Below are 27282 nucleotides of genomic sequence, written 5' to 3'. Positions count from 1 at the left end.
TAGATCAGGGAACACTACTAGCCCTCTCATTAAGAGAGCCTGACTTCAAAACTAGTGTCAAACACTTACTAGCTATGGGATCTTGGGCAAGTCATTTAACCCCAATTGCCTCAAAAAAACAAAAAAAAAAAAAGAGTTGGAAAATAAATCAGAATAATACCCGGGAGCCACTGAACGAGGGGAGTCATGAGTGTGCATGAGCAAATAATGACACATTTTTTCCTTTTCTTTCCCCTCCCCCACATGTTTTCAATAGAATTGGTTTTCTTTGTAATGGTTCATCTCGGTTTTTGCTTCTAAAAACAGGATTCTGGGAAGGACTCAGTTCACCAGCCTGACTGTGGAGGTGTCGGGGACACAAAAAGGGGAATGCTTCCAAGGAGCCCTGAGCCCCGTTCCAAGTTTGTGTTTACATTTTTGAGTCTTTGCATTTAACTTCTCACACTTGAAAGGGGAAAGCTCTTCTTCCATTTGCATTTACATTGACTCTTGAATGGTGGCCAACCCCCTTGGCTAAAGACAGACATTAACCTGATGTTAACATTAACAGTTAGAAATACAGACAGTGAGGATTCATATAATCATACAGGAGGTGGGCTGGAAAGAACCTTTGGGATCATTGAGAGCTCATTTCACTTAGGAAAAAGCTAAAGGGGAAATGACTTGCCCAGGATCTCACGGCGAATGGCAGAGTTGGGACTGGGGTCCGGATTCTGGGTCTCTCTGCTCGGGGCTCTCTCCAGCATGAACACCACTGAAGCCAGAACCATGTTCCCTGGTACATACAATTCGTCTCTCTTAATAATGACTATACTAGAAAAATTCCAAAGAAAAGAAGGGGAAATTAGACCTTTCCCAGCTCCTTTACAGAAGTGGGGATCTACGGGTAGAGGACACTATATATAATGTTAGTTTTTTTTTTTTCAATATGCTGATCAGTTTTGTATTTTTTTCTTTTATTTTTTAAAAAGTCTTTATTACAGAGATAGGGTAGATAGAGCATCAGCCCTGAAGTCAGGAGGACCTGAGTTCAAATTTGGTCTCAGACACTCAATACATCTTACCTGTCACTTAACTCCAATTGCCTCAGCAGAAAGAAGGAAAGAAAGAAAGAAAGAAAGAAAGAAAGAAAGAAAGAAAGAAAGAAAGAAAGAAAGAAAGAAAGAAAGAAAGAAAGAAAGAAAGAAAGAAAGAAAGAAAGAAAGAAAGAAAGAAAGAAAGAAAGAAACTAAGAAGGGAGGGAGGGAGGGAGGAAGGAAGGAAGGAAAGAAAGAAAAGAAGGAAGAAAGAAAGAAAGAAAGAAAGAAAGAAAGAAAGAAAGAAAGAAAGATGGATAGATGGAAAGAAAGAAAGAAAGAAAAGGAAAAAAAATAAAAGTATTTTTATATAAAAAGAAAAAAGAGTTAGAAGAATAAAAACACTACACTGACCAGGATTATATGAAAGGGAAAATGTGAACAAAAATAGAGAGATCAGTGGGGACTTTGAGAGCTGATAAGACTCAGAGACAGTTACTGAAAAGCTGTTAGGGACATCTCACGAAGAAATTTATTTTAAAATGTAAATACTTGAAAATGGATGCTAATTGTTTTGTTCTTCTTGTTCTTGTTATTTAGAGCTAAGTGCATGATCAATTATAAAAATTTAAATAAAAATAAATGAGAATGAAGTGCTCTTGCACTGGAAAAAAAAGTCTTTTTTGTATATGAGATTGATTAATCTATGGAGATCTATGGGAAGAGATGGATGGAATGGGATGGACCGTTTCATATTAGTAAGGCATAAGACCACCTCATCATGAGAGACAGGGATGAAGAGAGTGATAAAGAGCACCTGAGTGATAGAGGAGGAAGAGGAGAGAAGAGAAAGCTCATGTTGAATGGCCGCCATTTTTTCTGTAAAATAAGAGAAGGATTTTAACTGAGGAAAGTTCAAAAAAGGATGAAAATGTTTGGAAGAGCCAAGCAAGAGAGTGGGCTAGTGGAGCTGTTAAAAGAGGTAAAGTAGGATTGCTGAAGACCAGAGAGGATCCTGTTGAGTTGTGTACCCAAGTCGGTAATGGACCCAACCAGAACAGTTGTATTTCTTCATCTTCATTCAGTAGGATACAGATTGAGGGAAAGGGGACCAACAGCATAAGTGATTCAGGGTTGATAACTAAAATAAGGTGAGGGATTGAAGAGCGAAGTTGAATTGGTTCACCAAGGAGTCATGATGGGAAAATGAAGAGAGAGTGGTTAGTGCGGGGGAGACAACGGAGAAATGAGATGTCGAGAGGGTTACAGAAAGGAAAACAGAGGAAGAGGTGAAAAACCAAAAGATTGAAGGAATTTCTGAATCCTTCAACATAGACATGGTATATTTGCAAGATAAAGGGTTTGGCCAATTTTGTGTGCATTGAGGGGGAGTGGATGAGTAGTAGCTCAGGGGAAGTGAGTAAGTTGAGGGAATGAACAGTCAAGGTGTGGGAGAAACAATGTGTATATTGATATTCCCTAGAATAAGGGCAGAAGTTGGAGAGGAGAGAAAAATTGTGAGCCACACACCGACCTCACTGACTGATGAGAATCTCCACCCAAGGCCGTCTCCAGGGCACGGAGGCTCTCAAAGGCCAAGGGAGCACAAAGGGTGGTCACTCCTGCCCAAGCTGGCAGTTCTTCAGGCTGACAGGTCCCACTCTGGGAGCCTAAGACAAGCCCAGCCTGGCCCAGTTGGAGAGACTCACTACCACAAACTTGGCCACTGAGCTCTGCGTTGGGTTAAACATGGCGGCTCAGGCAGACCATCCACCGAAGTAGGGAGACCGTTGGGTTCTGGATGGGAAGGAAATCAGCAATCTTGGAAGTCCTAAAAAGGGAGATTCACAAAGCACATCACTCCCCTGCTCCAGAAACCTTGAATGTAGGAGCAAATACAAAGTCTGCTTCTTTACCACTTCTTTCCAGCCTTATTCTTCCGTCTTCTCCGCAACTAAACTGAGTAATCTGTCATTCTTCGAAGTAACATTCCATCTCCTGCCTCCCTGCCTTTGCACTGGCAATCCTCCGGGCCTGGAATGCCATTCCTCCTCATTTCCATAGCTTACATGCCCTACTTTCCCCTCAAAGCTCAGCTCCAGTGCCATCTTCTATATGAGACCTTTCCTGATCCATCCCTCCTATCTGTCTGTGTCTTCCCTTAAAAAAAAACAACTTTATACTTACCTTGCATATATTTTGCATAAGTGTGTACATGGAGAGGCAGTGTAACGCAGTGGAAAGAGGAAGACATCACTGGGCCTGGATTCAAATCTCGGCTCGACCACTTATAACCTCTATGATTCTGAACAAATCACTCTCTGGACCTGTTACCTTATCTGTAAAATAAAGGGGTTGGACTAAATCGGGGCTCAATATAGTGACTGTGACCTTATTTTCAAAAATATTTTGATTGCTATATTTTAATTTAATTTTATTATATATGATATATATTATAATTTTATATATGTTTACACATAATTATATGTTATAATTTTAATATAAGTGGTATCCTTTGTAATCCTATACATTTTATTTTATGCATTTAAATGATTTAGAACTGAGTGGATGCCCATCAGCTGGAGAACGGCTGAATAAGTTATGGTATATGAATGTTATGGAATACTATTGTTCTATAAGAAATGACCAGCAGGATGATTTCGGAAAGGTCTGAAGAGACTTACAGGAACTGATGCTGAGTAAAGTGAGCAGAACTGGGAAATCATTACACATGGCAACAAGAAGACTATACAATGATCATTTCTGATGGACGTGGCTCTTTTCAACAACGAGAGGATTCAGGCCAGTTCCAATGATCTTATGATAGAGAGAGCCATCTACATCCAGAGAGGACTGTGGGAACTGCGTGTGGATCACAACATAGCATTTTCACGTTTTTATTGTTTGCTTTTTGTTTTCTCTCATTTTCCCCCCTTTTTGATCTGATTTTTCTTGTGCAGTGTGATAACTGTGGAAATATGTATAGAAGAATTACACACGCTTTAAACATATATGGGATTACTTGTTGTCTAAGAAAGGGGGTAGGGAGAAGGGAGGGAGAAAAAAAATTTGGATCACAAGATCTCACAGGGGTAAATGGTGAAAACTATCTATGCATGGATTTTGAAAATAAAAAGCTAAAAAAAGAAAAAAGGAAAAAGAAAAGAAAATGATTTTGAGAAGAGGTCCATTAGCTTTGCCGGATTGACTGACAAAAGGATCCGGGTCACAGAAAAAGGTGAGGAGCCTCCAGACAAGATGATATCTAGATCTATGATCTCATGTTGTTCACACATAAAGCAGGCAGAGACTAGCTTGTGTGGTTTTTTCCTTTCATTCGTATCCTTATTTTCCCAGCAATATCATTAACAGAACTATACCCCAACTTAATTCAGTTCAATAAAAATTAATTGGTACACTGTGTCAGGCACTGTGCCAAAAGATCAAAGATGAAGATACTATAGAACATATAGCAGCTTATAGCTCTATGTATGGCTTTCTATAGTGATACCAATAGAACATATAGCAGCTTTTTTTGTGATGATCAAGGATTGGAAATTAAAGGGGTGCCCATCTATGAGGGACATGGAGTAAAATGCTTCTGGGCTATAGGAAATGAAGAAACTTGCAGAGAATCCTGAGAAGACTTGTATCAACGGAAAAAAAAGTGAAGTGAGAAGAACCAGGAAAACACTTTATACAAAAAGCAAAAAATAAAAATAAAAACAAACAAAAAAAATGAGAAAGACAAACAACTTTGAAAGAATTATGAGCTCTGGTCAATCCTAAGTGAACGGGAAATCACCTCCTGACAGAGAAGAGCTGGACGAAGATACAGAATGAGACACACATTTTGGGAGGTGACCAGTGTGGGAGTTTGTGTTCCTTGACTGTGTTTGTTCAAAAAGTTGTGTTTTTTAATCCCAGTTTAGAAGTGATGGGGTAAGAGGGAGGGGGGAAAAAGTTAGATAATTGAATTTAAAATGTATCTCCCTATCATTCAGCACTGGGTCTGTCACCCGATAGGCCCTTAATGAATGTTTGTGAGCTGACTGATGGCAGTAAAGTTCAGAAGGAGGGACGGAAGCTCAGAGAAAGAACGACTGGTCCACGAGCACCTGGCTAAGTGCAGGCCTGAGAGTGGTATCGGGGCTTTCTCCTTCCGAGTCTAGTTACAAGCAATAGAAGGAATCAGTTTTCCATCCCTTCCCCCATCCTCAAGAAAGCACCCGAGCACACGAGAGACAGCCCAGCTTCATCGTGAAGGGGATCGGGCTGGGACAACAGGAAGGTGAGACAGAGAGGGCTGTGTGATCCAGGAAGGTGGCAACGTGTTCTCAGATTTCTGGGAAGCCAGGGGACGTCAGGCCTCCTCCCCCTTCCTCCCACTGCCCAGCCGGGAGGCGTGAATGCCGGTCGGCCCGGTCCTGGGACACCCAGAGGCCCCGGCCTTCTCTGGCTCTGGGGGATCCCGAGCAGAGTTGGGGTACAGCGGTGCAGACCCACAGGGGGTTTGACTGGTAGGGCAGAGGGCTAGGGAGAGAGGGACGACAGCCTCTTCTTCCATACAGAGGACCTTCCTCCAGGAAGCCTCCCTTGGTTGATCTTTGTGGAGAGAACCACAGATTTGTTGTTCACCCTTATTCCCAAAAGGAACCCAAGCTAGACTTGGCAGTGTGAATCCTGCCTCGGGCACTTCCTAGCTGAGTGACCCTGAGCGAGTCACCTGCCTCTCATCGGCCTTCTCTGTAAAGTCTCAGCAAAGCTTCAGGTCCCTTCTAGCTCTAAATCTAAAACCCTGTGGTCCCTCTGAGTCTCCCTGGTAAACTGGACTTAGAGACCACAGTTCAGCTACTGATTAGTGGTGTGACCCCTCTGTAAAAGGGGGTGCTCAGATACAATGGGAGGTACATCTCATTGCAACTTCCTCCTTTAAAAAAAAATGTGTCATTCAAGGCTCTTCTTGTTTCTGCCATCACCTTGGCAGAAATCCCATGTGCACGGGATTGGGGTGGAGGGGAATCCAGGACTAAAGTCCCCAAGCCTCTAATGCTCCTCACAAACCCCGACTCAAACCAACAGGTAACAACAACAATAACAGTTAGCATTTATGGAGCTCTACAGCTTGCCATCTCATTTGATGCTTACAATAGATGCTATTATTATCCCCATTTTACAAATGAGGAAACCGAGGCTGAGAGAGTTTCCCGGACTTGTCCAGAGTCACAAAGCTGGTGCCTAAGGCAGGATGTGCCTTTTTGGCTCCGAGGCCTTTCTCACCCCAAGAAGCCATTCCTCCTGTCACCTGGTTGTCTCGGGACGAGCCCCCAGGACTTGCCAACAGAACCCACGATACACTTCTCTTCTGGACATCCCTTGGGTTAACAACATACAGCACTGGCCCCCCCACTTCCTGAGATTGCCAAATTCAATACCTCTGAGGTCATTAAGCCCACCGAGGTCCAAACTGGCAGGATTTACCCCCACGTAACACCCCTAATCCCCAGAAGACTCTTTCCCTCTAACTTCTGGGAAAATCTCCCATTCTCTGACTTGGTCCCCCAGGGAGTCCATTCTGATTCTGTCTCTACCCTGAAACAGCCCTAGTTGGGCCAGGTGGAGGGGGCTCATCCTCTGGGGGGTGGGAGATGGGAGGGGTGGCCATTCACGGCCTCTGGGCACACCCTCGGGAGCCCGTGGGGATCAGGGTGGGGTTCCCTTTAAACTAGCCAAGCCCAGCAGAAACAAATTAGAGGGAAGGGGAGCGCCTGCTTGCTAATCCTCCATTTACAAAAGGCTCCTTCACAGACCAGGAAAGACGGAGGGGAGGGGAAGGGAAGACGAAGGAGGAAAAGGGGGGGGGAGGGGAGGAGGAGGAAAAGGATAGGAACGAAAGGGTTAAGAGTCGAGGACCCTGAAGGAATGAGCACAAAAAGCAGCCTGGGATTGGCCATGTCGTCCAGAGGAGAGTGAGAAGCAATTTGGGGACTCTGATTTACCTTCAGTCTCCCAAGGGTGTAATCTGCCAGTGTGGGCTTCTAGGGCCAGCCTTGTTAGTAAATGGAGAAGAATCACAGAAACAGACCAAAAACACAGACCAGGGGATGGCAGAGTTGGTGGGGAGCTTAGAACATAGAAATATAAAAACTGGGAAGGGCTTTAGAGCAGGGGTTGTAAGGGCTGGGAGGGAACTTAGAACAGGGGATGTCAGAGCTGGAAGGGAGCTTAGAACATGGAAATATAAAAACTGGGAAGGGCTTTAGAACAGGGAATAGCAGGGCTAGGAGGAAGTTTAGAACATGGAATGTCAAAACTGGGAAGGACTTTAGAACTTGGAATGGCAGAGCTGGTGGGGAGCTTAGAACAAGGAATAGCAGAGCTAGAAGAGAACTTAGAACAGAGTTAGGAAGAAACTTAGGACACAGGTGTCAGAGCCTGGAAGTACCATAGAACAGTAACTGTTGGATCAAGGGACAGTAAAAGTCAGCTAGTCTCAGTTTACCGGTTCAGAAAGCAGGAATGCCATCCTCTGGAAGGAATCAATGGCCAGCCGGGGTGCGAGGCCTTCTTCAAGGGTCTTTTCATCTCCATCCCCTAGAGCTGCCCCATGGGATGATGGGGGATATCTCATCACCTCCTGATGACTGAAAGCCCATCCTTAAAGCCGGATCCCTTTGCTCTCCGATTCTGTGCTCTGTTAAAATGCAAGATGGTGGGGAAGTGAGCCTTAGGCTCTCCTCGACCACTGAGGAGTGTGTCAGACATTCTCCTGGGAGCACGCGCTTCTTGGGGACTGACAGAAAAGGGGGGTCCGGGGACCTAGGAATGGGGGGAGGTTATGATTTGTTTTCAATCATCGCTGGATAGATTTTGGGGGTTTACACTTCCCTCTATACCCCAAATCTCTATAGGGACAGATGCATGATTTGACCCTCCCCTCCCCCCCAACAGGGCCAATCCTTAAACACAGCCCTCTAAAATAAATGAGTTTCCATCCTTTTTTCCTCCCCCCAAAAGACAGATTGGCCCTTGGTATTTGGGGGGTGGAGGGAAGGGAGGGGCTACAGACAACTTCAGGATCATAGAATCTTAGAAGAAACCTCTGAGGCCATCTCATTCAATTCCCTCATTTTACAGATAGGGAAACTGAGACCAGGAAAGTTACAATCATACCTAGGGATAAAATGTGAACCCCGGTCTTCTAACTCCAGAGACAAAATATGTGGAGTCAGAGAAAGCAGCCTGGGAATGGGGGGCTGGGGGCGGGTTAGGAAGCCTCCGTCTCCACCTCGGGTCATTCTAGTGAGATTTCTCCCTATTCTTTATCCCCCACCCCCACCACATCCACCAACAATTCTTTGGGGAACAGAAAGCCCGACTTTGGCGGTCCATGGCTTCCTTCTGGTGGCTGCCCCAGCTCTGGACCCTCCTAAGCCAAAATATCCCCCTTCCCCCCTCCCGCTCTAGAGGGAGGGGTGCCCCCGAGAGGGAGAGGTCGGATGCACCCTCCCTCCTCAGCCTCCCCCAAAACAGGGATCTCTCTACTCCTGCCCTGCCCCCGAGGCCCTGGGACTGAGGGCCCGGGAGCTAAGGGGAAAAAGAAATGGAAAAGGGGGACCCACCGGGAGCAAGGAGCCGGGGCCGGAGGCCGTCCACCGCAGAGGGACGGAGGGAGGGAGGCCGGGAGGCCGGGCCAGGAGGCTGCCTCCGGCTGGGGCGCCCGTCCCATCGGTTCTGAGGCTGGCCCGCCGGCTGCTCTCAAAAAGCTTTTTATGTGAGGGAGTGTGTGTGTGAGTGTGTGTGGTGCACATCACATGATTGCCGTTCACCTGTACTCCGAACAAAGACGGCTCACTGTTTCAAGGCCCCAAACCCGAGGCCGGGCACAGGGAAGAAGGGCGGGTAGAGGGGTGGGGGCTGGCCACACTGGGGGTGGCGTCGGGAAAACTGGGGGGGGATTGTCAGAGTCCGGCGAGGGAGAGAAAGAGAAAACCCTTATCAAACTCCTAATTCATCGGGCTCCCGAGTCCCGACACACTGGCCCGATTGTCCGGGGTTTGTGTGTGTGTGTGTGTGTGTTGTGTGTGTGTGTGTGTGTGTGTATGGGGGGTTTTACAGTGTCCACCCCCTGCACACCCCCCAGCCTGCGCTGTGTGTGACTCTTTCACTGTGATCAGGCCCCCCTGAATCTGGCCTTCCCCGGCCATGGGCCACCATGGCCCTCGCCCCCCATGGGACCCCCGGCCGCAGAGCCAGCCATCCGGGCTCACCCAGTGCTGCTGGGGCTCTCAGGTGTCCGGGACTCCAGCTTCAAGGGGTCTCCCCACCGCTCCTTCCCCCCAAGCCTGGGGTCCGCTGGGAAGGCCTTTCAGCACTGGGCCAGGAGACCAGCTCCAGGGTAAGGTCCCAAAGCCAGCCTCAGAAACCCAGAAGAGACCCTATGGACAAGAGGAGAAGAGAGGGTGGGCAATTGGAGGGGGGGTCCAGGACCTGGATTCAAATCCTTCTCTGACACTGGCCGGGTGACCCTAAGCAGCCCAGACTCTCTGGGGCTCAGTTTCTCAACTGACTTTGGACTAAATGATTCCTTCCGGGTTGCTAGTGTCCTGATTGGGGTGCGGGGGGACATAATGAGGAAGGGCAAACGGAGACATCACAAAGAGAGGTGAGGATGGTGGATGGGCCTGGGAAAATGGAAACAGAAAAAGACTCTAGGGGCAAGAAAGAGCCGGCAGGGGGGATGGCAGGGGCGGAGCCACTGGGGGCTGGGGGGACCCTAACCTTCCCAGCCCCATCAAATGGATTCCAAACATCCAAGGTCACACAGGGCTGACAGGAGCTGTCCACAATGTCCCATGAGGCACCAAGGGGAAATTCTAGTGGACTTGAGGGTCACTAAGTTATCTAAGTCTCCTTCAGCTCGCACCCATAATCCCTCTCCCAGTCACTGGCCCCTGCGGGGAGCCAGGGCCGAAGGTGTTAGAAGCAGGGATTGGGGGTGGGGGCTGCTCCCCCCTCCCCAGAGCCTGCCTTTTCTCCAAGGTTCACGGGAAGTTCTGTTGGGGGTGGGGAGGGGAACCCCCTGACTTCGGAGGGAGAAAATCCTGCTCCCCTCCCCCCAATTCTCTCCCATAAGCAACCCTCCCTCCCCCCATCTTAATTCCCTAGCTGGACCAGGGAGGAGGCACGTGATGGTGACACGCTGGCCACACCCTCTCCCCAACCTTATCCTGCTCATCCCTTCCCCCTGCCCCCAGGTTAGCTCTGCTGGTGAACCGGAGGGAGGGGACAGAGAGGAAAGGAGAAGAGACAATCAGCCCAGTGTTCCAGCGGGGACCACCTCCCCAAGGGCTGGGAAACAGCTCCCCGTCCCAGATCACCTCCACGCCTCCGGCCCCAGGCAGGAGCACAGGGGGAGACACAGACCCTTGGACTGTCAGGGCTGGGAGGGGGCTCAGAACAGGGGATGTCAGGGCTGGGAGGGAGCTTAGAACAGGGGGTGTCAGGGCTGGGAGGGAGCTTAGAACAGGGGGTGTCAGGGCTGGGAGGGAGTTTAGAACAGGGGGTGTCAGGGCTGAAGGGTATCAGAGAAAGCTCAGAACTTGTTGGAACTTTAGAACATGGACCTTGCGTCAACAAAAAGCTGAGAAGACCCTTAGAACAAAGAACATTAGAGCTTGAGACGAAGATTTGCAGCAACTGTCCAAGATGAGCCCAGGTCCTCTAACCTCTGACCCAGAACTGCTCATTACACTACATTGTACCCCAGTGGTCTTTCCCTTCTTTTTCTCCTTCCTCCCCAGCCTCTTTTTTCATGGGTTCCTCCTCCTTGGGGCACCACTAGACACCCCCACAAATGAAGGGACTCCTGCAGCCTTCACCCCCTCCCTCAGGGCATGCTGGAAGTTGTAGTCTCACCTAGAGGGAAGGTGGTCAGTCGCACCCTGCTTTTAACTTCAACTGCCCTGATCCCTAAAACAGGCCCAACATCCGCATGCAAAGCAAGAGTCCAAGATTGTCATCTGGGGGCCTCAGTTTCCTTTTCTGTTAAATGAGGGACTTGGGTGGGATGGCCTATCTCCATGCCCCCTCCCGGCCCTGACACCCCTGTTCTGAACCCCCTCCAGCCCTCACACCCCTGCTCTGAGGCCTCTCCCGGCCCTGACAGGCCATGTCGTGGGGCTCTCCTAGCACTGACACTGCCCCCGAACACCCCGCGTCCTCTCTAGCTCCAGCCCCCCTAGGTGGGTGATCCCTTGGGCCACGGGTCTGAACCGGGGAAGAGCTCGGCCCCCTCCCTCCCTGCTTCTCTCCCCAGGCCCCCACACCCGAGGGGCCTGCACTTGAAGGAGTGGCTGGGAAGGCGGGAGGGGTAGCGGACCCCAGGAAGGCCCTGGACACCCCCTGAGCCCAGGGCCCCGCTTCCCGACGGAGGGGCTTCAGTCCGCAGGCCCCGGCCTCCCTGCAGCCCTGGCGCCCCGTGTCCCCAGAGTGGGAAGGACGGGAGGAAGGGCGGAGGAGGGAGTGGGGCGCCTGGGGGGATTGGAGGAACCCCACGGGTCGGGGACAGCAAAGGAGCCTGACTCCACCTTCTGCCCTTCCTTCCCTCCCTCCCCCTCCCTCCTCCCCAGCCCTCAGCAGCCGCACAGTCAGTCAGTGGCGTCCAGCCGGAGAGGTGGTGAGCACTGCGAGCTGGCTGCTCTGCGGCATGGCAGCAGCCTGAGGCCCTCTGGGCCCCTCGGCCCCCTCCCCGCCCGCCCAAAGACCCCAGCCCGGAGCCGGACCCCCGGCCCGGGGAGCCCCCCTCGGGACCCGCTGCTCCAGACCGGCCTGGAGGCCGACCGAGGTGAGCTCCCTCCCCGGCCCGGGGCTCTCTGGACGCCCCTGTGCCCGCTCCCCCTTCTGCCGCGGGCAGACGGCAAGAGGAGCCCGTGGGGCGGTGGGGTCGGAGGGAGCGCACGGGGGCTGCCCAGCCCTCGCCCTCTCTGGCCCACCTGCCTCTGGTGGGGGACAGGGCGGCTAAAGGAGGCTCAGCCCGGCCCGACGGGCAGCGCTGAGAGGCAGGGAGGGGGAGCGGGGATTTCCCCGGGGGAGCCTCGGGGGGAGCCCGCTGTTCCCCCTTTCTCCCCACAAAGCGCCACCTGAAAGCAGAAACAAACAAAAAGCCTCCTCACATCCACCCAGAGCGAGGAGCGGCTGGGACGGGCGAGGGGGGGAGGTCTCTGCCGTCTGGGAGGGACTTGCGGCCGATCCCCTGGGCCGGGGCCGGGGCTCAGCCTGCCGAGGTGGGAGCTGGGGCCGTCTCCCTCCGCCACCCCGCTGGGCCGGAGCCAGACGGGGAGGGAGGGCCTGTGGGTGCTCCCCGGGGCGGGAGGCTCTCGCTCCATCTCTCTCTCGCCTTCCCCCAGCGCAGAGGCGAGAGGGCTCCCGGCAGAGGCGGCGCCATGAGCGAGGAGCAGGACCTGTCCGAGGTGGAGCTGAGCCCGGTGGGCTCCGAGGACCCCCGCTGCCTGTCCCCCGGGGGGCCCCCCCTGGGGCCGGACGGCGCGGCCCTGCACGCCAGCCCCGCGCCCGGGGAGCTGGGCAAGGTGAAGAAGGAGCAGCAGGACCCCGAGGTGGACGACGACAAGTTCCCCGTGTGCATCCGCGAGGCCGTCAGCCAGGTGCTCAGCGGCTACGACTGGACCCTGGTGCCCATGCCCGTGCGGGTCAACGGCAGCAGCAAGAGCAAGCCCCACGTGAAGCGGCCCATGAACGCCTTCATGGTGTGGGCGCAGGCCGCCCGCCGCAAGCTGGCCGACCAGTACCCGCACCTGCACAACGCCGAGCTCAGCAAGACCCTGGGGAAGCTGTGGAGGTGAGTGGCTGCGGCGCGGGGCTCGGACCCCCGGGGGGGTGGGGGTGGGGGGGACTGGCAAAAGTGGGAAACTGAGCGCGGGAGGGCGGCCGTCTGAGGTCGGCAGGGCACCAAGAGGGCAGAGCCCAAAGCTGAGCCCGGGGCCCTGACTAACCCAAGGCTGGCTCTTGCCCGGGCCTTCTCTGCCTCGTTCTCGCGTACCCCACAAGTCCGCCTGTCCCCCAGTCCCCGACCTCCGGGAGCCTCTCCCCAAGGCCAGGGTCCCCCCAGTGCCCTCTGGTGGCTGGTATTCTGTTGGGGCGGGAGGGAGGGGACGAGAGTATGGGTTGGGTTGGGGACGCCCGGTGGCTTGGCAGGACAGCGGGGTCCCCAAGCCCCCAAGAGACCTTGGGAAGCAACCCCTTAGTCCCACCATCCCATCTTACACGTGAGAGACCGAGTCCTCTCCGTCCCCGTCCCGGGCAGCCTTCTCCGACGGCAGAGCCCCCCCACTTCCCAAGCCTGAGAGCAGAACAGGGCTGGGGGGGACAAGAAGCCTGATTATTGGGCGGAAGCTCCGGGCTGAGGCTCAGCTCCGCCATTTCCCCCCGGGTGACGCTGGGCAAGGAGCTGGCCCTCACCCCCTCCTGTGGGGGGCAGTTTTAGCCTGCCCCCTCCCCGGTTCTGGGGGACTGTGATTGACGGCTGACTAAGGGTAGGGGACTCTGTGTGGGGGACAGTGGATAAGGGGAAGGAAGGGCACGAACTTTCCTCCCAACTTAGTCCTGGGCCAGAGACAATCCCGCGGGCCGGGGAGTGAAAGAGAGAGATGGGTGAGAAGCAGCAGTCCCCGCGGGCGCTGCCCCCGGCCATGGCCGCCAGCCCCAAGTCCTCCGTGGCACCAGTTGGCACAGGCTCCCCGGCCCGTCTCCCCGACCCCCCGTCATGTGCCACTCCCAGGTTTCCTTTTCTTCCTTTAAGAAGGAAGAGCTGGCTGCAGACCCCCAGTCAGGGACTGTCTCCTGACCAGGCTGAGTTCTCTCTCCCCCGCCCGCGGCCCTCCTGCTGGGACCCGCGGGCCCATCCTCCCCGGCGCCATCTTTCCTCTCGGGACCCTGCCAGTGCCCCCTCTCTCTCCCTGGCGGCTCCTGCTCCCCCAAGGCTGGGCTGGGACAGCCGACCTCCTCACCCACCGAGGTGGGGCTCCCTCCCCCAGCCTCTCTCTGGAAAAGGGCAGGTCTTCAGACCAGGGGACCTGGGCGGGTCCCTGCTGGCACCCTGCCCTGCCCCACAATTCCCCACCTCTGCTCCCTCCGTTCCAGCCTGAAACCGCGCTCCTGGGCCTCCCGGCCATGTTAGGGAGCAAGGAGGCGAGCTGAAGCTCGGGGTCCTCATCCCCAAGCCCCCAGGCGAGGAGGGAGCTGCTCCGGGACCCAAGGCCTTCCCAGCGGCCAGAGTGCCCGACCCGGTTCCGACTTTCTCTGTCCCAAGGTTCCTCCCGCTCACAGTCCACATTCCAGGCTCTTTGCGGGCTCTGGCGTCCTGTGTTCTAAGGCTGTGATCATCCGGGTTCTAGATCTCCTAATGGGGCCCAAACTAACCACCTCCCTGGCCCCATCTCCCCTTTGCCGCCAGGGTAGCCACGGTAGCCAGTCCCAAGGCTCGGGGGATAGGCAAGAGGGGTACCCAGAGCCCCCTGCAGAGCCGCTGGCCCCTTGGGACCACCGGGGGATGAGCAGCAAAGCCTGCCTGGGGAGACGGGCCCTCGGCCCCCCTCCTGGGACAGATTCTGACCCACGGGGGGGAGGGGGAGGAAGGAGGGGAAGGTTCCTTGGGGCTGGCGAGTGGGGGGGAGCTGGGAAGGAGCCCTAAGCAAGTCACAAGTAACCGCCACCTCAAGCCCTTTGGGAAAACACCTTAGCGAGGCAGTGAGGCACCGAGTGCCAGCGCTAGGGTCGGGGCTTGGATTCAAATCCTGCCTCAGCCTCTTGCTCTCTGTGTGACTTTGGGCAGGTCGTTTAGTTCCTCCTTGGGGCGGCCTTGAAAGTCCCAGTAGCTCCCTGCCAACGATCCAATGACCGGGCTTGCACCAATGGTTGGAAGGAAAATGCTTTCTAAACCACTGGGACCTGTAGCTTACTCTATCAATCAACAAACATCTATTAAGCACCTAGTGTATGCCAGACACCAAGTGTTTATTAAGTACTTACTCTACACCAGGCACTGCAGATAATCAATCAACAAAAATTTATTGAGCACTTACTGTATGCTAGACACTGAGGATACAATGGACAAATGTTTATCAAATACCTACTAGGTACCAGGCACTACAGACACAACAGCAAACATTTATTAAGCACCTACTGTATGTGAGACACTGAGGATACAATTAACAAATATTTATCAAACACCTACTGTGTTCCAGGCCTTGCAGGTACAACAGCAAATATTTATTAAGCGCCTACCGTATGCTAGACACTGAGGATACAATTAACAAAATCAGCAAACATTTATTGAGTGCCTTCTGTGTGCCAAGCTTGGTTACAAAGGCAGACATACTAGTCCCTGTCCCTGGAAAAGCTGACGGTATAACTGGGAAAGACTCTAAATAGCAGATGCTGGGGGTGGAGGGGAAACAGCCCTGGCAGACAAGGGATCACGGGAGCTCCCAGGGCCTTCCAGGCCGAGGATTGGCCCCCTCAATCCCAACGTCCAGGTCTCGACCCTCCCCACCATTCCCTGCCTAGATTCTCCCACCCAGGACCTGGCGACGGGCAAGTCCTAGGCCCAGTCTGGTCACAAGGTGTGCTCCTGCCTGGGCCGGGTAATGGAGGACGGGAATGAGGAAGGAGAGTGCTAGGTGTGACTGCGTGCCGGCGGCAGGGCCGGGGGGTGGGGGGCTGCTGCCAGGCAGGCCGGGTTGGCAAACACATTCAGTGCCTGAGGTTAGCAGGCCGGGAGCCAGAGGCCCCCCAAAGCTCGGCGCGTCCAGGGCTTGGGGGTGGTTGGAAAGCCAAGCTGGCTGCTCCCCAGAGGCTTCCGAGGGACTTGCCAGCTCAGGACCCCCGGGGGACAGGGCTAAGACCCCAGGAACACCTCCCCTTTCCCACCACTGAGCAGGCGGCCTTCCAGGAAGATGCCCAGAAAGGGCGAGCAGCTTCAGTCTGGCGGAAGGTGCCCAGGAGGGAAAGAAGCAGCCTCTACTTCCCCACCCAGACTTCCTTCCTGGAGCTTTCCAGAAGTGGGGGTTGGGTGGGAGAACAGAGAGTCCCCGAGCTCCCCGATGGCCCCCGAACCCCTCTAGGACACTTCCTGTCCTTGTTCCGAAGGGCGAGACGGGTACATCGGGAGCGGGTGAGAGCTCTGGGGGCCCACCGTTGGGGGCTGGGGGAGTGTCCAGGTCCCACCGAGGCATCTCAAATGTAGTTCTGCCTCTTAACCTGAAATTCCCTGAGATCCCAGCTGCTCAGAAGCCAAGGCCGGCAGCCCAGGCCAGGGAACCGGGGAACCAGAGCCGGGGAGAACCATAGCCCACTTCCCTCCGGTGAGCTACTCAGGGACGGGGCACAGAGTCAAACCCTTTCCTCTACTGCTCCCCCCCCCCAGGGCAGAGTGGGTCAGTCCTCAGGAGCCTGGTCCCAAATGCAAACCCAGCCCTGGTGCTGGCTACTGTGCCAGCTTGGGCAAGTCACTGCCCAGAGGTCCCAGTGACCTCCCTCAAGGGGAGGACAGTCAGACTAATGTGCCGGCAAGTCCCTTGTGCCACTAGAAGGATGTCAGCCTGGGGTCAAGGGGCTGGAATCCCCAGGCAGACCCTGACTCGGGCTGAAGCTGAGGCTCGGGTTGTGTTTAAGGCTAGTCGGGGGCAGAGATAGGGTGGGGGAGTAGGGATGCTGGAGATCTGAGTTCAAATTCTGCCTTAGACACTGACTAGCTGTGTGACTCTGACCAAGTCCCTTAATTCCTGTCTGCCTCAGTTTCCCCATCTATAAAATATGGATAAAAACAGCCCCTACTTCCCAGGGTTGTTGTGAGGATCAAATGAGCTAACGTGTAAACTTCAGAGTCATATAAATGCTCTGTCAGCCTCATTATTATCGTTGCTGCTGTTGTTCTTGTGTTATGTTCCCCTGTAATGGTACAGGGTCGCAACGTGACTGGAGGTTACAGACCCTTGGGTAAAAATAAGGATCTCTCACTTTCCAGAACATTTCAAGCATTTGCAAAGCACTTTACACACACAATCTCGTGTCTCCTCTTGACAATTCAGTCACTCCCATTTTACAAATGGGGAAACTGAGGCTCAAAAAATGAAGTGACTTGACCAGGATCACGCAGCTAGAGGATCTGAGGCAGGATTAAAACCCTGTCTCCCTTATGGGCAGCGTGTGCCCATAAGCATCTTGCTCTGGGCCCAGAAGAGAGTGGCAAAGTCCCCGGCTCTGATGGGTGGCACATACCAGGGATAGGGGGGTGGGAGGATGGAGGGGGGGTATCCGAGGCCTGGAGATAAGTGGTTTATCCTGGCTCACAAGGGTAGCAAATGGCACGAGGGGATTCGAACCCGGGGCCTGGAGCCGCTGGCCGGAGGGCAGGGCTGAGGAAGCTGGCGGCGGGGAGGAGCAGCTGGTGTGCGGGCCAGGGCCAGCGCCTGGCAGTTCAGAGGTTTAAGGCTCAGGAATGAAAGTCTCCCAGGAATGCTGGCCCTAGGAATGCTGGGCAGGCAGGGACGCCCGGCATGGCCACGCCCTCACACCCGGGCTGGGGCAGGGGGAGGGGAGAGGCACAAAGGGGAGCCCAAAGCTGGTAGGGGAGGGGGAGGCATAAAGCTGGGGGGGGGGGACAGCCATCCAGTGGCTCCCTTCCCGGAGAGACTGGCACATAAATGAACATGTGTGGCATTTTCTCTGCTGCCTTGTATCCTCGCTACTTAGGGTGCCCCCAGCCCCTCGTCTCTGCCCCCAGAATTAGAACTGGGTCACTTCCACATAAAGACCCTCCCTGTCCCCCTCTAGTGAGTCTGTCCCCCAGTCATGGAGGAGGCGGAGTAGGACAGTGGTTAGGAGGCAGGGTAGGACAGTGGTTGGAGCGCCAGGGCACTGTTCCTTATTCCCCTGGGTGGTCGGGGAAAACCCGATTTTCAACTGCTCTGCACCCAGTCCCCTCCCAAACAACAAGTTTCTCTCCCTAGTCTGTCTCCCCCCTCCCCTCCTTGCTAGAGCTAGAGAACTCTGGGACGTCAACTAGTCAAGTCCTTGTTTCACAGATGAGAAAACTGAGGCAGGAAATGAGGGAGCCGGGCTAATCAAATAGCACAGTCAGGCTCCTTGAACCCAGGTCTTTTGGCTCCCAATCCAGGGGGAGTCCCCAGCACAAGCAAACACTGGCCTCCGGCAAGGAGGCAAACATACACACCCAACGGCTCTGACAGGGTCTCACTGGGATGGAGCCCACGGGCCTCAGCAAGCAAAATCTCGGGCCGCCTCATGCACTCGTTTCCTGGCAGCTGAGAGATGAGCTAAATGATCTTGGGGGTCTCTGGAGGTGGGGGGAGTTCTGGGAACCTCAGACCTGCCCTCAGGGAAAGATGGGGGATGGGGGCCTGCCCAAACTCTGGGGTCAAGAACTTCCTTCAGCTCCTGAGACCAAGAGGGGAGTTGGTGGGGAGAAGAACCCGGGTTTGAGAACGGCTGGGAGAAGGGGGGTCATTGAGAGCGACAGGGACCCCGAGAATCCCTGCCCTGGTCCCCGGGGTCATGCCCTTCTGTCCGCCAAGGCAGGATGGCTTCCTCAGAGCCCACTGAGCCCAGGTTCTGGAAGCTGGGAGAGGGACGTGTTCTGTCCCGACCCAAACTAGTGCTCCCCTCTCCACCCCAAGGTCAGGTCCTCCCAGGGGCTGAGGGTTCGGAGCCGCTGCTTCCCACCATCCTCTCTGTTCCCATCCTCCCAACGTCCCAGCTCCAGGTGGGGGTGGGGGTGGGGGAGAAAGAAGAAGGAAAGCTCTGGGGGCCATAACGGATGAATTCTGGATGGAGGCCCTGGCTGGGAAGGGGGTTACCCTTGATCTGCTGGATTCGCCGTGGAGGGGGAAAGAGCAGAAAGACGGGTCTCCTAACAGCGAAACCGAAGGGGAGGCCGGTGGTGAGCTCCCCGTCCCTGGACACTCGGATGCGCGCTGGGGCATTCTGGGGGCGCTTCCTTCGTGGCTGGGGGTGGGGGGCGGCCTCAATGACTTCAGGGAGCTTGACCCCCCAGGTTCCAAAGCGCAGAACCGGGGCGGGCCCTCCGAGGCGGCAGCGAGAGAAATGAGAATAAATACGGGTACGAACGGGCATCTCCGCGGAGCCGCAGCTTGCGAAGCCCTTGACATGGGAACCATCTGGTTCAACGGGGAAACTGAGGGAAGGCGGCTGGGAGCCTTGCCCGAGACCCCGCAGTTCGCAGGTGACTAGGCAGGATCTCTCAGAGGTTATCCACGCTCCCGCCGCTGTAGCGCGCCCAAAGCATTACTGCCGATGCACGCCGCAGCGCTTTGAGGCCGGGTCTCCAAGATGCGACATTTACATGATTCTTCCATCCCCCTCCCCTCTTCCTCCTGCCCCCATCCCACCCTCCCCTCTCCTTCCTCCTGCCCCCTCCCTCCTCTTCCTCGGGGCCCCCAGGCTGCTGAACGAGAGCGACAAGAGGCCCTTCATCGAGGAGGCCGAGCGCCTGCGGATGCAGCACAAGAAGGACCACCCCGACTACAAATACCAGCCCCGGCGCAGGAAGAACGGGAAGGCGGCCTCGGGGGAGGGGGAGGCTCCCGGCGAGGGCGAGCCCGGAGGGGCGGCCGCCATCCAGGCGCACTACAAGAACTCCCACCTGGACCACAGGCACCCGGGCGAGGGCTCCCCCATGTCCGACGGGAACCCGGAGCACTCCTCAGGTGAGAACAGGGCCGGGGGACGGGAGGGGGGGCGGGAGGGAGTGCACGGCGGGGTGTGAGCGGGGCGCGGCCCAGGAGCCCGAAGCTCGCGCCCTGATTGGCCCTGCCTGGGGGTGGGAGAGGGGGGAGGAACTAGAGTCCGGCTTCCCTTTGCGGAGCTCGGCGGCGCCCTCGTCTTCTGGGGACGAGGGGACGTCTTGGGGGCTCGGGTGAAGGCCAGGGCGGGGCCCGAGGCTGGGACAGTCCCTCTGGCGGGAGGCCGTCGTCTCTGAGCCCGAGGAACCCCAGATCTGAGGGGGAACTTGCCCCCTGGGGAGTCCCCGCCCCTCGGCTCAGGCCCAGGGAGGAAGGGGCTGCCCGCCCGGGCACACTGTCTGTGACAACCCGTAGGGAGTCATCTGCGTGCCGGGCCTCCTCCGGGGCGAGAGGTTCTAACGGGACCCGCGACAAGGGAGCCCTGCGGGCCTATTCCAGAGGGCGGCCATCGTGGCACTGAGGGAGCCCGCGGGGGGTTCCCGGCAGCCGGCAGAGGCTTGCTGCCTCGGGGGAGAACCCGTCCCAATAAAGATACCGGCTTTAAAGAGCCACTTGGGATTCATCCGCGCCCCTGTCTGTCCGCAATTGAGAGCTAGGTTCTTTGCTCTGGGAATCACCTAATTCTAACCCATTTTACAGATGAGAAAACTGATTCCCAAAGATGGTTAACAATGTACTCAAGGTCAGACAAGGGTAAGGGGCATTCTTCCTTAAAAGGGCTCCACCATCCTCTCTGAAGCTGGTTTGGGAATATCCCTAACCACTATTAGGAGAGGTGGGCACAGTGTAAAAAAGGTTGTGCTGACAAAAGGTAGACCTGGGTTCAAGGAGGAAAAACACAGCAGTAAATTTGTTTAGCCAGTGTTCTTCATTCCCAGTTTGTGTTGGAGAGAAAGACAGAGACAGACAGTGAGACAGACAGAAAGATAGAGACAAAGAGAGGGAAGAGAGACAGACAGAAACAGAGACAGAGAAAGAAAGAAACAGAGAGAGACAAAGAGAGGAAAGAGAGAGACAGACAGAGACAGACAGAAACAGAGACAGAGAGAGAAAGAAACAGAGAGAGACAAAGAGAGGAAAGAGAGAGACAGAGACAGACAGAAACAGAGACAAAGAGAGGAAAGAGAGAGACAGACAGAAACAGAGACAGAGAGAGGAAGAAACAGAGAGACAAAGAGAGGAAAGAGAGAGACAGAGACAGACAGAAACAGATAGAGAGAGACAAAGAGAGGAAAGAGAGAGAAGAGACAGACAGAAACAGACAGAGACAAAGAGAGGAAAGAGAGAGACAGACAAAAACAGAGACAGAGAGAGAAAGAAACAGAGAGAGACAAAGAGAGGAAGAGAGAGACAGACAGAGACAGACAGAAAAGAGAGAGACAAAGAGAGGAAAGAGAGAGAGACAGAGACAGACAGAAACAGACAGAGACAAAGAGAGGAAAGAGAGAGACAGAGAGAGAAGAGAGAGAGAGAGACAGAGAGAGAAAGAAACAGAGAGAGACAAAGAGAGGAAAGAGAGAGACAGACAGAGACAGACAGAAACAGAGACAAAGAGAGGAAAGAGAGAGACAGACAGAAACAGAGACAGAGAAAGAAACAGAGAGAGACAAAGAGAGGAAAGAGAGAGACAGACAGAGACAGAGAGAGAAAGAAATAGAGACAAAGAGAGGAAAGAGAGAGACAGACAGAGACAGAGAGAAACAGAGACAGAGAGAGAAAGAAACAGAGACAAAGAGAGGAAAGAGAGAGAGAAGAGAGGAAATGAGAAAAAAACAGAAGTAGAGGAAGAGGGAGAAGGAGAAGGAAAAAAGGAGAGGAAGAGGGAATGAAGGAGAGACACAGAGCAAGAAAGACTGAGAGAGGAGAGACAGAGACACACACAGAGATAAGACAGAGATAGAGAGAGGAGACAGAAAGGGCAGAAGCAGCTGGCTTCCAGCCTTCAAGCCCATAAAACAGCTGGTTTCAAAATAAATAGGGTGCTGGCCTCAGGAAGTTTTCAATCTACTTGATTTACTAAGTAGATCTCTAATTTATCTAATTTGAGGTAGGGTGCGATAAATGTAAAAGAAAGATCCGGACAAAATGCTCTAGAAAAATGGAAAGAAAGACACCGAACTCTCTGGACAAGGAAGTTACAGTGAGGCAAGCAAGTCAGCTCTCTTCCGGGGCAAATCCACTCCCGGGGCATACATTTAAGTTTAATCTTCAAAATTAACATTTTCTCCATCATTTTCTTAAGTCTAGACAATCCACAGAGCAATACATTGAGCCCTAATCTGTAGTGTTTGTGGATTTCCGATAGAAATGCTCCCTCTGAAAAATTTAACAATCAGCATGAAGTTTAAACCGACTCCCCGCACAATCCTGGTCATGAGTCACTAGTGACCATAGAGGCTATTTAGTTCAACTTCCTTATTTTACTGGCCAATCAATAAACATTTTTTAAGCACCCCACTGTGCGCAGGGAAATAAAACTTAGATAAGGAAAGTTCCGGAATAATCAATAAGCATTTATTGAGCACCTGCACTGTGTGCGGGACTCTCAAAGCAAACAAAACTTAGATAAGAACGGTCCTTGAATCCAAGGAATCACTGCTTAGAGTTCAAGTGTGGAAACTGAGGCCCAGAGGCGATATAAACAGTCCAGGCAGGTAGTAAGCAGGATAAGCAAATAGAATTTCCGGCACAGTGTACTCTACCGGAAGTGAACAAATCATGACTCTGCCTGTTACCAACTAGAGGCAAGTCACTAAGTCTCAGTTTCCCCATCTGTAAATTGAGAGGGGCCAGACCAGAGGGCCTCTGAGGTCCCTCCAGTTGCTATAGTGATCAGAAGTGCCTGACATTCATTTCAGTGTCCTTTTTCCTACCAAGAAAATAAACCATCAGATTTAAATTCGATTCAACTAATTCAGTGGAGTGAAACAAGCTTTTATTAAACACCAACTGTTTACTAGGCAGAGTTACAAGCACCAGGACATGAAGACAGATCACATAGTCCTTGTCCTGATGTCTCAGAAGTCTTAGTACAAATGGAAGCTTCCATAGTTCAGCAGAAAGAGTTTATAATAATAGAAACAGAGCCCTGAGTGGCTCCTTGAGTTAATTAGTCAACAAGCATTTATTAAACACCTACTGTATTACAAAGACAAAAATTCCTGCGTTCAAGGATCTGACCTTTTAGTGTAGAGGGACGGAGGGGAAGTGTGGGGAAGAGCCCACTGTCTTCTCCCATTAAGAGAGGACACAGTGACCATCCTGTCAAGGATTACTGTTGCCATTTGACTGATGAGGAAACTGAGGCTCACAGAAAATGCTCTCTGATGCCAGTCCATCAGCTTGTCCATCAGCGAGCATTTATGAATCACCTACTGTGATAGGCATTGGTACCATAGAGACTAAGACCGCAAAAAGGCATCCCTGCCCCCTTATTGCTAGCCAAGGAAGATGGCGTGCATCATCCCACACAAAACAGAGGCCAGATAAATACAAGGTGACTTTAGGCGGAGGATCCGGCAAGGCTGGGGGGGAAGAGCTGCTTCCCTGGGGTCAAGCTGAGGAGCGAGGGCAAAGACGTGGAGGGGGTAGATGGAGAACAGGAAGAAGGCAGGTTTGCTGGCCCACAGGGCGTGTGCACGGAGGGAAGGACGTGCTGTGAAGAGCACAGCTGGGGGCCAGTTACTGCTCTTGAGAGTCTGCCCGGGGTCACCCCCTAACGCCGTGACTCAGTGTCCCTGTTTCTCTCTCCTTCTGCCCATCCCTAGGCCAGAGCCATGGCCCCCCCACCCCTCCCACCACCCCAAAGACAGAGCTGCAATCAAGCAAGGCAGAGTCAAAGCGGGACGGGCGCTCGCTGGGGGAGAGCGGGAAGCCCCACATCGACTTCGGAACCATGGACATTGGTGAGATCAGCCACGAGGTGATGTCCAACATGGAGACCTTCGACGTGGCCGAGTTTGACCAGTACCTGCCCCCCAACGGACACGCCGGCCACCCCGGCCACGTGGGGGGCTACGCCGCGGCCGGTTACGGGCTGGGCAGCGCCCTGGCCGTGGCCAGCGGACACTCGGCCTGGATCTCCAAGCCGCCCGGCGTGGCCCTGCCGGCTGCCTCGCCGCCCGGCGTGGATGCCAAGGCCCAGGTGAAAACGGAGGCCTCGGGCCCTCCCGGGCCCCCCCACTATGCCGACCAGCCGTCCACCTCCCAGATCGCTTATACCTCCCTCAGCCTGCCCCACTATGGCTCCGCTTTCCCATCCATCTCTCGCCCGCAGTTCGACTACTCCGACCACCAGCCCTCGGGACCCTACTACGGCCACTCGGGCCAGGCCTCCGGCCTCTACTCGGCCTTCTCCTACATGGGGCCCTCTCAGCGGCCCCTCTACACGGCCATCTCCGACCCCAGCCCCTCGGGGCCGCAGTCCCACAGCCCCACACACTGGGAGCAGCCTGTGTACACGACGCTCTCCAGACCCTAGAAGGGGGCCCTTCCGGAGGCCGCGGCCCCCCCCTCAGCCCTCTCCCCTCTCTGCCACAGGGCTGGTGGGGGCTGTGGAGGCCAAGGACTGCCAAGTCTCCTTCCTTCTACGGGAGGCTCTCCCCAGCCCTCCACCCCCACTCGCCTCCCCTGGGCTAGAGGAGGCCTTGTCCACTCAGGACCTCAGTGGGGGCTCTTCTCCCGCTCTGTTATGACTCCCTTGAAGGCAGCCCTTCCTGTGGGCCTCCCTACAGACTTTGCTTATCTCCGTCAGAGAGGGAGGACACCTGTCCTGGATCCTGCGCAGCCCTGGGGTGCCAGCCCAGTCCTCAGGGCTGGCCAAAGCCCCGAGAATGGACCCCCTGACTGGCATGGCAGTGGGGGAGGCAGAGACCCTCTGAGGACCATGCGGGGCAACCGTGTGTGCAAGGGAAAGAAGGGAAGGTTCGTGGGGCTTCCCCCCCCCCACCAAGTTGAGGATCCACAGAGGAGGCAGTGGAGAGAGCCCTCCGGGGACAGACTCGGTACTGACGCCCTCGCGGCCCGCTCGGCAAAGACCAGAGACTCCCATTCTCCTCCCACCTGTTTTCTTTGCTAAATGAACTGGGGGCTTCACCCCCGGCAGTGATGGGGAAGGGAGGTAGAGTGAGGAGTTAGAAACAGCTAATGGGGGGAGGTGTTGCTATGTCCCACATCCCCCCTTTTCCCCACAATAGTTCCCACTTCCCTGACCGTGTCCCAGGCCCCTGGACTCCAAGGCTAGAGAGGTCCATCTGCCCCCAGAGTTTGGGCTCCCGGTCCCAGGGGGAGGCAAAGACCCTATTGTCTGGGAGCAAGGGCCTCCCTAAGACACCAAAATATCACTATGTACATTGTCCTTCCCTGGGTCATTGGCCCTATCCACCCAGCCCCCAGCCCCCACCCCAACCCCTGGTGTTTAAATAAAACATGTAGCTGCGTCTGCCCCCGTTTCCCAGCCCCACAGTCCACATATAACGCATTATTGCCCTTTCCCCCTATTTATCTCAGTAGCCCCTTGCCCAGACTCCCTATTAACTCTGCATTAAGCAATCCAGAATAATAAAATTAAAGGTTTCAGTTACTGGCCTCCTGGGCCTGGCCTTAGTCTGTCTGTCGGGAAGAGGGTGGGATAGGGCGGCCCTCCGAATGGCGGCTAGGAAGGGAGCTCAGAGGGAGGGGCTTGGGGACCAAAGCGGAGCCCCTTTTCCTGATGGGGCGGGTGCACACGTACACTCCCACACACTTACATATGTGTACACTTTACCCACACATGATGTTCACATGACCCACACACTCCCACACACATGTACTCCTGGCTCCCGCCGTGGGAGAGGAGATGTTCCACTGTTTCCACTCCACCCACCCGCCCTTTACGCCATCCCAGAGTCAGGAGGACCCTGTTCCCACTCTCACACCCTGGGGGAGATGGCCTGAGGGAGGAGGGCCCACCAGGACCAGAGGTATGTGGGAGGCGAGGGGGCTGGAGATTCAAAAGGTCCGGAAATCTCCGAATCTATTCACAGAGATCTGGGGTAGAGTTCATCCGACTGGGCCCTCCGAAACCTAGCGGCCATGACTGCAAACCACCTGGCCCGGACGAATGACATCCCCGGGTCACGGAGGAAACGGAAGATGTGATTACCAGCCATTGTTAGTGCTGTTAACGGGGAATGGGAAACCCAAGATTGGAGGACAAATGTCCCAATTCACAAAGTGACTCCCAGAATCCTGGGAAGAGTCTAAGAGCTCCAAGAGACCCTCAGAGTCACTGAATCCACCTCCGCCTCCCAGGTGAGGAAAATGGGACTGAGACACACTGCCTCTGGATAACTGGTTTGGGGTGGACTCTGACGTTTCACCTGCGCAACCCCTGGAACGTAGTAGATGGCACAGAAATGCCGGTGAGAATCATTTGGGCCAACCTCCCATCAGGGCAGGAATTCCTTTAACTAAAAGGCAGACTTATCTCCCCCAGATCCCTCCCCTGATGAGGAGCTCACTACCTCAAAGGCGGCCTGCCCCATAGCTGGGGAGATCTAATTGCTGGAAGTTCTTCATACCAAGCTTCTAGTCCTGCTCTTTGGGGTCAAGCAGAGTCAAGTCGGTGAATCCGACTCTGCTTTCACAAGATATTCCTTCAAACACTTGAAGGCAATTGGTCATGGCCCCCAAATTCTCCTCTGCTCCACGTTAAACTCATGTTGCAGTGAACGGGAGACTGGTGTACACAAGACGAGGAAAGACCCAGAGGAAGGCCCCCGGCTCGTTGGAACAGTGGATGGTGAATTTGTGGAAAAGCACAAAAAGGCCACAAAAGGAAGAGTTTGTGATCTGGACTGGCAAGGACCGGCCAGTCTGGGCAGAGGTAAGAGGAGTACAAAGCCCATGAACCAATGACGGTTCGATGTGGTGGACAAATAATGGATTTTGGCTCCGGGAGACATGAGCTCAAATCCCAGCCATGCTACTTGGTAGTCATGTGACCAACATAAAAGTCCCCACCCGCAACACGTTTGTATTCTACTGGGGGAACATGAAAGCAAAAACAAATATCTACTAATAAGAGATGATCTGGAGGCTCTAGAAAATGGAAGGGGAGAAGAATGACCCTCAAGTCACTTCTCTAGAGTTTATTTTCCTGACCTATAAAATGGTATATATAAAATTGAGGGTAATAATTGTCCATACTACCCACCCCACAGGGTTGCCAGAGGGTGGACACAAGGGAAAACATAAATAGACAAAGGGGAACTAATGCTATTATTATCATGATCAAACCCACTGTCAACTAAAACCAAGTCTCATTTTTCACACATGTAGACCATATGACTTTATCTTCTACTCATCCTGCCGACTCTTTGAACCAACTGTAAAACTTGACATTTATTCCCGTCAAATTGTCGGTGGGCAACAGATTTTCCCGAGTCAAGTTGATGGGCATTTATTAAATGCCAGTCAAAGCGTTG

The 27282-nt window shown here is 54.1% G+C and overlaps 1 protein-coding gene and 1 long non-coding RNA gene across 3 annotated transcripts; one reads left to right on the top strand and one right to left on the bottom strand.

The window, feature by feature from the left end:
- Positions 1-1523: 1523 nt before the first annotated feature.
- Positions 1524-19793, bottom strand: LOC127538271 (uncharacterized). 2 transcript variants are annotated; one of them, XR_007947709.1, is made up of 5 exons: positions 19717-19793; positions 9287-9454; positions 7519-7710; positions 3204-3355; positions 1524-2847 (listed from the first exon to the last, which is right to left on the bottom strand). It is a non-coding gene; the product is annotated as an uncharacterized LOC127538271 (long non-coding RNA). The 2 variants fall into 2 exon arrangements; XR_007947710.1 differs by lacking the exons at positions 9287-9454; positions 19717-19793 and adding an exon at positions 8639-8755.
- SOX10 (SRY-box transcription factor 10) lies at positions 11658-25397 on the top strand. Its single transcript, XM_051961941.1, has 4 exons — positions 11658-11862; positions 12430-12873; positions 19515-19780; positions 23584-25397. Exons 2-4 carry the CDS (start codon positions 12461-12463, stop codon positions 24294-24296), a joined length of 1392 nt encoding a protein of 463 aa, XP_051817901.1. The 5' UTR covers positions 11658-11862; positions 12430-12460; the 3' UTR covers positions 24297-25397.
- Positions 25398-27282: the final 1885 nt, after the last annotated feature.

This window comes from Antechinus flavipes, chromosome 5 (assembly GCF_016432865.1).
Source record: "Antechinus flavipes isolate AdamAnt ecotype Samford, QLD, Australia chromosome 5, AdamAnt_v2, whole genome shotgun sequence".
NCBI classification, from domain to species: Eukaryota; Metazoa; Chordata; class Mammalia; order Dasyuromorphia; family Dasyuridae; genus Antechinus; species Antechinus flavipes.
The sequence above is the reverse complement of the archived record's forward strand: the minus strand, read 5'-3'. Positions and strand labels throughout refer to the sequence as shown.